Source organism: Carya illinoinensis, chromosome 2 (assembly GCF_018687715.1).
Source record: "Carya illinoinensis cultivar Pawnee chromosome 2, C.illinoinensisPawnee_v1, whole genome shotgun sequence".
NCBI lineage: Eukaryota > Viridiplantae > Streptophyta > Magnoliopsida > Fagales > Juglandaceae > Carya > Carya illinoinensis.
The window spans coordinates 6,004,648-6,016,885 of NC_056753.1; the positions used below are offsets into that span (position 1 = coordinate 6,004,648).

The 12,238-nt window shown below is 34.4% G+C and overlaps 1 protein-coding gene across 1 annotated transcript; it reads left to right on the forward strand.

Annotated features, from left to right (window-relative positions):
* Positions 1–11,082, forward strand: LOC122298927 (protein GLE1-like). The gene is made up of 13 exons (XM_043108775.1): positions 1–434; positions 1,579–1,746; positions 1,872–2,024; positions 2,211–2,325; positions 3,144–3,292; positions 3,859–4,030; positions 4,864–5,080; positions 5,183–5,292; positions 5,907–5,977; positions 6,847–6,928; positions 7,544–7,618; positions 8,332–8,415; positions 10,703–11,082. Coding segments are annotated over exons 1-13 (1,674 nt in total). The 5' UTR covers positions 1–432; the 3' UTR covers positions 10,979–11,082.
* Positions 11,083–12,238: the final 1,156 nt, after the last annotated feature.

Genomic DNA, 12,238 nt, shown 5'->3' on the forward strand with positions numbered 1-12,238 from the left:
CTTTTTTTTTTATTTAAGATTGCCTCTTCCTCCCTTTGAGAAGGAAAAACCTATACGTGGTTGAAATCTGACCCTTGATTGTAAGATGCAAACTTGGCATCCTCCCATTCCCTGCTTGGAAAACATTGCCCCCATTCCTTTCGTTTCGCTCATCTTTGCCATCTTTGTTTGTTCTGTATAAAAAAAAAATTGAAAAAAAAAAAAAAAAAAAAAAAAAGAAGAGAGAAAAAAGCTGTGTTTCGCTTCATCAGCACGCAACTTTCACAAACCTATACATGGTCCCTCTGTTCAAAAACTTAATTTAGGGCACCAGAAGTGAAAAGCATAATCAGAAACCTTGAAGGCCTTAATTATCAACCTTTCTCCTAGATCCATATCGCTCCTCCATTTTCGAAGTATTCACAGCGAAAGGCTCCTTGGAGCTTTTAGACAATGTGAGCTCACCATCTTTCTCCTTCAATCTATTTGATTGTTTAGAATACTAACAACGTTGAATGTGTAGAATTTGGCAGCAGAACAAGTCCAACTCAGTTAGAGATTATGATGTAGTTGATTCTCTATTTTCTAAATTTCCTAAATCAAAGCAACAGAAAGTATGAAACATTCCTCCTTTTCTGTTCGAGTTCTGCAACACAGTAGCCTGATATTTTGACATAGCCGCACACATGTGGAGGTTGTGAGTTGCTTAAAGAAAGAAAAAAAAATGGAAGGCAAACACAGCTTAAAAAAGTAAAAGGGGGATGAACTTGTTTTAAACAGAAACAGAAATGTCTGCTCAGCTATTCAACCCCCAACATTTTGCCTTCATCAAATCCCCCAATCTTTAGATTTTAGACCCTGCTGCACATCGCTACCAGCCTCTAACGACGTCATCAATGCCAACTTCTGAAGGCCTCGCCACTGCCTGCAATACCGAACTTCCGCCGCTTCATCTGCCCACAATATTTGAGCTTTCAACTGACTGCTTCTCCATACCCCAGATTTTCTTTACGTCTCTCTTAGTTTCAAATTTATGTTGAAATAGCTTTTGCATACCCTGGATTTTCCTTACAAAATTTCTCTCTTAGCATGTACATTTTCTAAATTTATGTCATTACCTGCGATAGGAGGTTTTGATGCAAGAAACTATGACAGGGAAAATGCTCGTTTTTATCCTGGTTATAGATGAAGACTACTACAACAAAAAATTCCCTGTATTATATCATGAAAGAGAATTTAGCATTTAAGACTTCTATTGGGCGATTTCGGATTGACATCTAACCCTAGTACTGTTGCTTACCGGAATGGCCACCGCCCTTGAGACCCAAAGTGGCATTGAACTGAAGGAGAAAAATTATTGTAACCCTAACTGGTGTTTTCCAATGAAGGAGAAAAGGGGGTCAGTGAGGGAGACTTTGAAACCACAAAAGCAACTGTTTGAAAACACAAGGGAAAAAATGAGAATTTGCTCATTGCCAACGTGGAGGGTGTGCGGGTGTGGGGCTTCTGTGTAGAATTATTGTTTCTGTTCTTTGTTTAAAATTTGTTGCTTGTTTGTTCTGTATGCTCTTTCAATTGATGGTAATTCTTTATACATAGGGGAGCTATGAAGTTGGAACTTCGTTGTCCCCAAAGTGTTGATGGAGTCGCCCTGGACCCTGAGCCAGATTGGAACTTTGATGCTTTATTAGCAGAGCTTAATTCATTGGAAATGAAGCTCAATACCTCTGGAAAGGTTCATGCACGTTTCACCAAATCAAGACTGCGGTATCAGATTTCTTGTCTATGCCATTTTTTCAATGCTCTCAATGGGGCAGTTTGATTTGATTTTTATATATATATACATATATAACTAGTAGTCTGAGCCTCTTTCCATCTGCAACTTTGTTTAGAGACTTCTCAAATGAGAAGAGTGATGATAAATGTCCTAGGCCTTTTGTAATGCATGTGTTCGAGGATGAGGTGAAGGATTCTGAAAGTGATGGTGAGGACAATGGAAGATTAGTGCCTGCGAAACGGTTCAACTGTGACAAACATTATTTGAGGTGCTAACTTCTCAACCGTTTCATGCGGGCAACTTTATTTGAAAATGGAAAATGTTCTTGGGGGGCTTTACTTGTTTCGCAAGCATGTTTTAATTGCCCATGTCCAGGCATTATAATGTAGGATATCTATGTTTTGCAAGATATTCAATGATGGCATTTGCACTTACTTTTACGTTTCAATAACAGTGATGATTCTGATGATGAGTTGGCTCTTGAGTTCCAGTCCTACTTGATGGATGAAGTGGGATTAGTAGAAAGTGCTTTATGTGAACAAACATATGAACATCAAGTTGATACTAAGGTATGTTGTATTGTAGATCTTGATGTAGTTTGCTACATTTTCCCCTTTATGTACTCTGTCTAGTACTAGTAAATTAGATTTAGACAAGAAACATTTTTTTAGATATATATATATATATATTTTGATAGGTAATAAGAGTTAGATATATTTTTTATCAGTAAATAAGAGCTTTATTGAAAAATGGGCATAACCAAGTACACGGGACCTATACAAGAGCAACATCTATGCAAATGTTTATAGATATATAACCTGATGATAGTAATCTTTTTGTCATGTACGTGAATTGCACCTTTTGTGCTTATTAATAAAGTTTTGATACTCACAAAAAAAAAAAAAAAAAAAATCTTTTTGTCTCTACTAATGTATGATTGTGTTGAAAATCTACACCTACTACTGCCATTTCTGCTCCTCATATACGGGTTTATTTTTGCATAGAATTATCTGTTAAATTGGATGCTGAAAATTGTCGTCTTTTTGTCTCTATGTACATATAATAATGCATAAAATCTAGTTCTACTATTGCCATTGCTGCTCATACTATTATTACCACTGTACGGAGGTAAGGTATATAGGTTTTTCCTTTTATTTATTTATTTATTTATTCATTCATTCATTTTTTCCATGGAATTATTTGTTAAACCTGGATGCATAAAAATTGACCAGTTAATCTCGTCCTCTCCTTGACCCCTCGTCTCGTGCTCTTCTTGACTTCTCGGTTGTTGTATGTGGAGAAACCCATTCTTTGATTGGTCTTTTTGTATATGTCTCAGTAATCTTTCCTACTTGGTGCATAAACTAGTGTTTGGATCGACTAATAGGAGAAGATTAGGAGCAAAATTTCTGCACTGGAGGCAGATTTGATGGGTGAAACTGAAAAGTCTGCTTCTGCACTCACTCGAGTTGAGAAATATAGAGAAGCAAGATGGGAAATTGATAGGAAACTTGATACTCAATATCAGCGTAAGATGTAAGACCATTTGTTCTGTGTTACAATGATTTTCTTTTTTCCTGACCGAAGACATGGTTGAGTTTTTGGAATATCCTAGTCTCTGCTGTCATGAGTTTTTGTTTCCTTTGCCTGTTATATCCAAATTCCTACTATTATTTTCTATAGACCTACAAAGTGAACTTTTAAGGCATAAAAAATATTTTTAGTTACTGTTGATTCACCCCATTATTTAGATTTCTTTCTTATCGATTTAATATATTTTTTTCTCTACCAACAAAAATTACAATTGCATATTCAAGAAAGATATTTGAAAAATTAATGTCATGTAGGTCGATAAGATCTGCAATAAGTGTTGAATATTGAACAGTCATTTGTTTTGCTGTTGTCAAACGATGGCATTTGACCATGTAAACTTTGTTTTGGCATCTGTTGCTGCTTCTCACTGGAGCATGATATAATTTTTTTACTGTCTAGTCTTGGAAGTCTAAATTGCATTTTTCATTTTCCTTTTGTACTCTTCCTTTTTTTTTTGGGTCTGAAATATGGGTCATATCAATGATTGTATTTTCTTGCACTCATTGTAGCGCAGAAGCACTTGATAATCATTTGACTGCTGTTCAGCGGGACCATGAATTGAGATCACAAATAGAAGAAAGAAAAATAAGAAGTTATGCAGCTTATGAAGAGGCCAAAAGAAAGGAAAAGGCTCTCCAAGAAGAAAAAATACACCAAGAAAAAGCTAGAGCAGAATCTGAGGTTTGTTGACTTGATTGCTTCTGTAGATATCTTTTGGTACCTTGTTATCTTGTCAGTTCTTAGAATATGCGCAAACAGGCACTCCATTAGATTATGTAGCACTTTTTTTTTGGGAGGGGTGGGGGAGGGTTTCATTTGTATTTTTATGCTAACACTATTCTGTTTAACTGATACAATAGCATCACATTCTCTAACCCAACATGCTTAATGTGCATGCCATTCTAGGTTTTTTTTTTTTTGTCTCATCACGACATTGTCTTGTGTTTGGGTAATGAGATGTGAATTTTGTGAATAGTAGTGAAATGGTTTGTGAATAGTAGTAAAATGTTTTGAGTTAAGATGTTTTGTTGGGTTTTGAGAAATGAGAGAGAAAAAGTTGAATAAAAATATAATAAAGTTTAATTTTTTTTGTAATATTATTTTTGTTTTGAAATTTGAAAAAGTTGTATTGTTTTTTGTATTTTGTTTGGAAGATTGAGAAAGTTGTAATAATTAGATGAAAAAGTTGAATATTTCAAATTGAAAAGTGTTTTGTGTTTGAGTGATGTTTAGAAAGGAAATTATGAGAAGTTTTGAGATGAGAACGTTCTCAACTCATCTCACTTCCCAAACATGACCTTAGGGTTCTATATTTCTGCAAGGAAAACGTTCCTCACTTTTGGTTGTAATTTGCTCTTTATTTGAAATGAATATCCATTTCTTCATCAGATGCATTCCCTTTTTTCGCTACCTCCAACTGGCTAAAGTGTTAAATCACTTCTGATATACCTACTAGAGTCACAGGGAATGCATAAAAATACTTAATTAGTGATAAAAGCATTTTGTAAATGCAGGCAAGACTTAGAGCTGAGGAAGCAAAAAGAGTTGCTTTAGATGAGAGAAGAGAGGCAAAAGAAGCTGCTGAAAGGGAAGCTAATGAAACAGCAGCAAAGGTTGCTGCTGGGGTGGCACAAGAAGCAGCTGCAGGATGCCAACTGGATGCCAATTCAGGAATGTCAAATGAATCCAAAGGATTTCCATCTGATGAATCAAAAAACCCACAATCAGAGGGTATTCCTTATTTTTAACATGCTTTGTGTGTTATGTTTGGTTACTTGTTTCAGTTTAGGTTTTTTCCCTCATCAGAGGTATTAATTGGCAATGTGATGGTAGGTAACGTTCTCAGGGCTGCTGAAAGTGCTCTTCTTTTAGAACAGGAGAGACTACAAAAACTTAAGCAGATAGAGGAAAGTAACCAGGCTTTGAGGTTAACTCACAATAAGGTATTGCTAGATCTACAGAGATTAAGATTTGAAATATTGGAATGAGTTTTCATAATTTTCTTTAGACCTTTATACTTAAAAAGAAAAAATTATTTGGACCTTTTATGGAGAAGGATAAAGTAACTACTTACAAAAAAAATGAGAAAAATATAAGGTAATTATTCATGCTTTGATACTGTTGGTTGTAGATTGGGACATATCTCGCTTCTCCATTTTTGAGAGAATTTGTGAGAAAAGTTTTAGATGTAGTGTTTATTGGGTTTTGGTGCAAGGTTGAGAAAATTTTGAGTAATCTTTTTTGATGTGTTTTGTATTGGGGTTTGTTTGATTTTTGTGTTTGGATGATGATTGGGTAATGATTGGATGAAAAGTTGAAATAGTGTATTTTTTTTTTAAGATTTAAAGATGTTTGGTTTGGTTTTAAATCTTTTTGAGAAATTTTTTAAAAATGGCCTAACTATACAAGGTCTTAGAGTTTGCGTCATGTTTCTGTTGTCATGTCTGTAAGCTACTGAATTCTGAGCATGCAATATATAGGATCTCACTACTTTTTTTAAGATATGTTGACTTGCATCCTTTATATCATTGAGTGACATGGTCTCATTTTTTGTTAGGATTTCAGCAGCTATGAAAGACATATTGCTAGGTTGTTAAGACAAATAAGTGGGACAAAAGAGATCGTCAGGTGAGGTGATTTTAGTTTTTGTTGTAATCTAGCCTAATATTTTGTGATTAGACTTCTTTGGTCAACCTTTATTATCTATACTCTTGTACATAAATATCTTTTCTTTTTATTTTATTTATTTTTATGGTGTTTGTGTTCTTGAACCCAACTCACCCTGCATCCCATTTTTTTGCCCTTCACACCAGCCAATCAGATTTGTGTGGTGGCTCACCCTGACAGTGATATGGACTTCTTTTTTGTTTGTCTTAGAGTGGACTTTTGCCCTGGACTGTATTGGAAAAGACTGCCTGGTTGGACCTGTAAATTAAGTGCCAGCCCTGAGGCATATTTGGTTTTTTAACTGTATCGTTCAAAGCAGTGAACTAATAGAATCATGGTGACCAATCAATCTGGTTGAGGTTGTGATGCGTCATCCATTCATGGAGTATGGAGGTTGTACACCACCTCCATATTCCACTTGTGCCATGTAGCGACCATGGGCATTAGCACATCTTAGCAATAAAGCTTTAACATCCAGTGAAGTAGCATAAAATTACTTCTTCTTGCCTGTCAAACAGTCCTCCAACGTTTTAGTGAACCAGTCCACCGTGTACATCCCCATAATCATCTCTCTCATGACCTTCCAACTCCTCTCAGTTATATGAATGGAACTGCCTTCCGCGTTAATGCAAAAACTCTAGATTCAATCAATAGTTGTTTCGAAACTAATCATGGACCATATGTGCAGAACTCAGACAATTGTGAGAAAAAAATAAAGCCAATTATTAAAGAATTCAAATTCTAGTTTCATTCATTGTTTTCATTTTGGACAGAATTCTTTGCAATAACGCAATAAGCATTTTTTGGCTTTATTAATTTACAACTTGCAGAGAAAAGTCAAGTGAAATTGTAAAGATTTTCAATGATCCTCTTTGTCCTCAGTCGATCAGCATTGCAGCATTTGCAAAGAAGGTAATTTCAAGTATTTGGTCACAGACATGCATTTTTTCCCATCCTGATTCATTTTTTGCTTGGTTCGTTCAGAGAATGTAGAGGATAGAGGGAAAATTTGGGATTATGCTTGTTGAACATGCTTTAAGTTGGAAAATATGGGATTTCTGCTATTATATGGAACTGCATTGAAAAACAGCTTCAATCTTACATCACCTGCATAACAAAACAATGGAGGATGTAGAACTTTGAAATTAGATTTAACCATTGTAGTGTAAAATTTCAGACAGAATAAAAGGAAATCTGGTGTATGGGCATACAACAAACTGCAAGTGCAACTACCCCTTATATTACCATGTAATGTGTTAAAAATATGAGATTTTCTGACAATAGGATTCAATATTCACTTCCTCTTATGGTAAGAAATTAGTTACTGATAACAAAATACTGATACAAAAAATTAAAAGAAAGTAATTGATGGCAGTCTTGCGAAGCTCTTCAGCTCAGAATATTTTCCCATCATATGATCATAGAATTTATACTGCAGGATATTGACAATAAAAGTTCTTTTGTTTTGTGTTTTTATATGCAAGTAGTGAGCTTAAGAATATAACATTATTACCAATTTTGATGCAGGTAGTCTCTCGTTGTGAAAGCCCAGATAATGATGCTTTTGCATGTGGCTATGTCATTGTTCTTGTTATTTCACAGGTATGATGTGTTTAATTGATTGGCAAGGATGTACATTGATTATAGAGATCCTTCATCGGTTAATTACTGTTTCCTATGTTTTAGTTTCTTCTACACATTAGGATGCTACTCAAAGGTTGGAATAATTGAAGGATTCATTTTTTGAACTTCAAAATATGGCTACATTAAGGACTTACCTTGACTTGTTTTGCATGCGAAAAAAAAGTTGTATATTCATATGTCAAGTTGGTTCGGATAGTAGCAGGTAATTTGGTTATAATTAAGTTTTCATGTCACAATCTTGGGAGATCTTAATGAAACAACTTCTACAGGTCTTTCGTGGAATTTTTTATTTCTGTATGAAATTCAAAGAAAGATTTTAGAGTTCATGAATCTGTAAATACACAGATACGGACACTGATATGACTAGTATAGAGCACAAGCCCTCACATGATACATTCTTGTCACAGCACCAGTAATCTCAAGGAAACCTGCATGCGTTTCTTCATCTATATGTATGTGCATATGCTGTGCAGCTATGATTGTAGGAGGTTATTGCATGATCCTTTCCTTGAATTAGTATTTATTTAAAAATAGACTTCTGCCATCTTGGTCTCCAAACTGAAGTTATTTCCGGGTCAGGAGTCAATCAGGTGGGAAGAGGACTTGATCAAATCTGCAGCTATTGCACATATTATATTTAGTTGCTTATATTTTAATGATATGTGAATCAGGTTCCACATGCAATGGATCTCCTTCTAGCCGAGTTCCATAGAGCCTGCACTTACACTGTTCCAAAGCGCATAATTTACTCAAAGGTGATGTTTACTTGAACTTTGTTTACCATCAATCTATGGTTATTTTATGTTTGGCTTCGGCGATTAATCCATCATTGTTTGAGGACAATATCTCATGTCGTGTTAGTTGGTGTACATTTCCAATTAAAAAAAAAAAAAAAATCATTTTTTTCTGAAGGAACTTGTTTCCCCAATACTCTCATCCTTTTGTCTTGGCCTTCTGCACTCATCACCCACCGTTCATAGGTTAACCAGTTATCCTTGCCTTTCTCCTCATCCCACATGTAAACATCACCTGTTGCTGCAACTGTAGCATATTAATGCTTTCCTGCAGACTGCAGTCACAAAATCAGAACAAATGAAAGCACATGCATTTGATAATTAATATAAATATGGAAATCACGTGTCTCCATATATTCTGAAGTTGTAAAACCAGTATGTGACTACCACTACGTGTCACATCAACAATTGTTGTCTGCGTAGTGACAGGAGGGTAGGGTAGCATTGATGCGTTTGCCAATACTTTCAAGGATTTTACATATGATTGATCGACTTAAGAGTTCCATATGATGTGGATGTTCCTGCTTTAAATAGACGGGATGAGGCTTGACTGACCTATCGAATCTACATAGACTTACGGTTGGTTTGGTTACTAAGAATATCTCAAAATATCTCTTAAAATAATGAAAGGGTTTGGGAAGATCTTGACTACTGATAATTTGAGGAAGAGGGGGTGTGTAGTGATGGATTGGTGTTATACGTGTAAAAAGAATGGAGAATCTGTGGATCATCTTCTATTACATTGTGAGGTCACAAGGGAGATATGGGACGAGATTTTCCAAAGGATCGATGTTGCATGAGTTATGCCTTTGAGGGTAGTGGATCTATTGGGGTGTTGGAGGAAGTTACAAGGTAGCCAACAAGTAGCAGCAGTATGGAAGATGATCCCACTATGTATCATGTGGTGTGTTTGGTCGGAAAGAAACGTGCGTTGCTTTGAAAACAAGGAACGCAACATGGAGGAGCTAAAGAACTTCTATTTTCAAACTTTAATGCTTTGGTTTTCCGCTATTGTACTAAACGGGGACAATGTTCATGATTTTTTATCTTTAATTCCTCGAGCATAGAATGTATCTAGGTATCTTATGTGTACTTCATGTGTACACGGGTCATGCCTATTATATTCTGAGCAATAATATTTATATTTTACTTATAAAAAAAAATAGTTTTAAATTAAAAATGTTTTATTGGGCTTTGGGAAATGGGAGTGAAAAAGTTAAATAAAAATATTATAAAGTTAAAATATTGTTCGAATATAATTTTTGTTTAAAAATTTGGGAAAGTTGTATAGGGTTTTGTGTTTTGTTTGGGAGTTTGAAAATTTGTAATGATTAGATGAAAAAGTTGAAGATTTGAAATTGAAAAATGTTTTATGTTTGAGTGATGTTTGGAAAGGAAATATCTGAGAATATCTAAGAATACTTGAGAACAGTTGTGTTTCCAAACGGGCCCTTAAGTAAATAATAGGCAAACCAAATAGAGAGCACAATACCTGTATTGAGCATTGCTTGTTATTGTGGAATTTTGTATAGTTATATGAGCATGAGGGTAACTATCCAATTCCTTTGTTTCTTTCCTCGTTCTTTATCTTGTACCCTTTCTTTCAATTGAAGATTTTCAGTTGGATGGCATATTTTAGCTTTTGAGACAAATTACAATGGTGATTATTATTTAATTATTTTCCCAAATCCAACCATTTGAAAATGGTCAAGTTATGGCTAGCTTATGAGAGTTTGAAATCTCACTTAATTATATGGATATAAGTTCAAGTGGTTAACCAATCCAATAAAATAACAGTGGGAAGTTTAAATTTCTTGGCCCTACCACTTGTTACTGCTATTATTATTTTGAGCCGTGGTGGGTGTAGCCTGACAACTTCTCCTGAGAAGGTTAAATATTTTTTTTCCATACATTTTTTTTATATCCTTAAGCATTTTTTTTATAAAAAAAATACAACATGATTAAAGAACACTTCCTTAATCATTAAATAAAAAAATAAAAATTGTATCGGGACCCATTGTCGGTAGGGATCCTTGGGATACAAAGCATTTCCCTGTTATCTTGGATTCTGCTGCTACCGTATGGATTTAAATTATTTTTCTTTACTTCAGTCGGCATTTGAATCCAAAGAAGCTTATTATAAGGCCATCGGATACCGAGAAACAGAAGGAAAGATTGAGAGCATTGAGGACTATCTGAGACGGTTAGAGTGCATAAACTTCATTTCAAACTCTTTTTGTTTTTACAGATGGCAGGGTTTGCTCTCTTCAGAAAATACAAATCTCAGTTCATGAAGGTGCTCAGCATCATCTCTGACAACTTTCTGGAAGCACTGAAAGCACGTGAAGAGTTGGGGTTAAGAGCGACCATTGTTGAGATTCAAGCTTACATGGAAGATAAGACGTTCCTCAAGGAGCCAGAGGGAAGGGCCCTGCAGGGTTCATTGCTATCAAGTGTTATGGTGCCGGAGCCAGATTATCACAACTCGTATTCTCGCCCACAACCAAATAAATATTTCTACTGATTAAATATTACCAAGATTTCATCTCACTGGTTTTTTTTAAAAAAGAAATTTGTACTGCAATTTGTGTATTCTGTCTCCAACGATTCAAATCTGATTTTTACTTTTTTTTTTTTTTAAAAAAAAATCGATTCAAATCAGAATCAAAACCAGCATGCAGAGTACCCTTTGTTATGGTAAAATGAATCTTCCTCATACGTTATTTCTTTTTTCATCAGGCTGCATTTGTTTTCACAGATGAGATGAGATGAATTAAAATAAAAGTTAAAAATTAAATAAAATATTATTAAAATATATTTTTTTAATATTATTATTGTTTTGGGATTTGAAAAAGTTAAATTGTTTATTTTGATTTTGTGTGAAAATTTTAAAAAATTATAATAATGAGATGAGATGTGTTATGAAAGGAAAATTATATACATTATATTATCATTTCACTTGCATCCCATTGAGTAAGGTATGACACATTTATTATTATTTAATGATTATTTATTGTATGCTTCTCTATTATCAAATTGTGATAAATGTGTTATATCATATATAATAGGATGCAAGTGAAATAGTGTAGTATATAGCATTAATTGTTGTGAAAACAAAAAAGGTGATGCTAACGATCTAACCAAAAAAAGAAAAAAAAAATCTATTTATAAGCTAGCACATATAAAAATTATGTGTTTTGATTTTTGTTATAATTATAATGAGTTATACATTGTGCCATGTATTTAAGCACTACTTGTAAGTAGCATAATTTCAAATTCGAAAGCTACAAGTCATCATCCCCTTTTTACGTAGGCTTATCTCAAATATTTTTAAATATAATATAAGCACTTATAGTTTGGAACACATGGAGTTATCAATCTCAAAGGTAAGAAATGTCAAGTAGCAATATCCATAAAAAGGCACTTCTTGTCTTATGATCCCAAACTTAACTTCATGCCCATCAAAATTAAATCAAGGAAAATGCTATATCTACGAAAGAAAAATGCACAAACCGTACGTGCTGACATGCTTGCTACTAGGAGGTTGAAGAGTCCGGTTTTAGTTTTTTTAAAATAAATAAAAAATGACATGGCACACTACGCACATTAGCGCCTTTTTCATGCTTATATGTAGCAAGACTCTTAAATCAAATCTCATATATGAATTTTTAGTTTGGAACTCAAAAGATGAATGAAAAAAATGACTAGACTAACTATATATCATCGCCTAAGTTCAAAGAGGTAGCCCAAGGACTGCATCCACCAAGATACAGACCACCCTTGC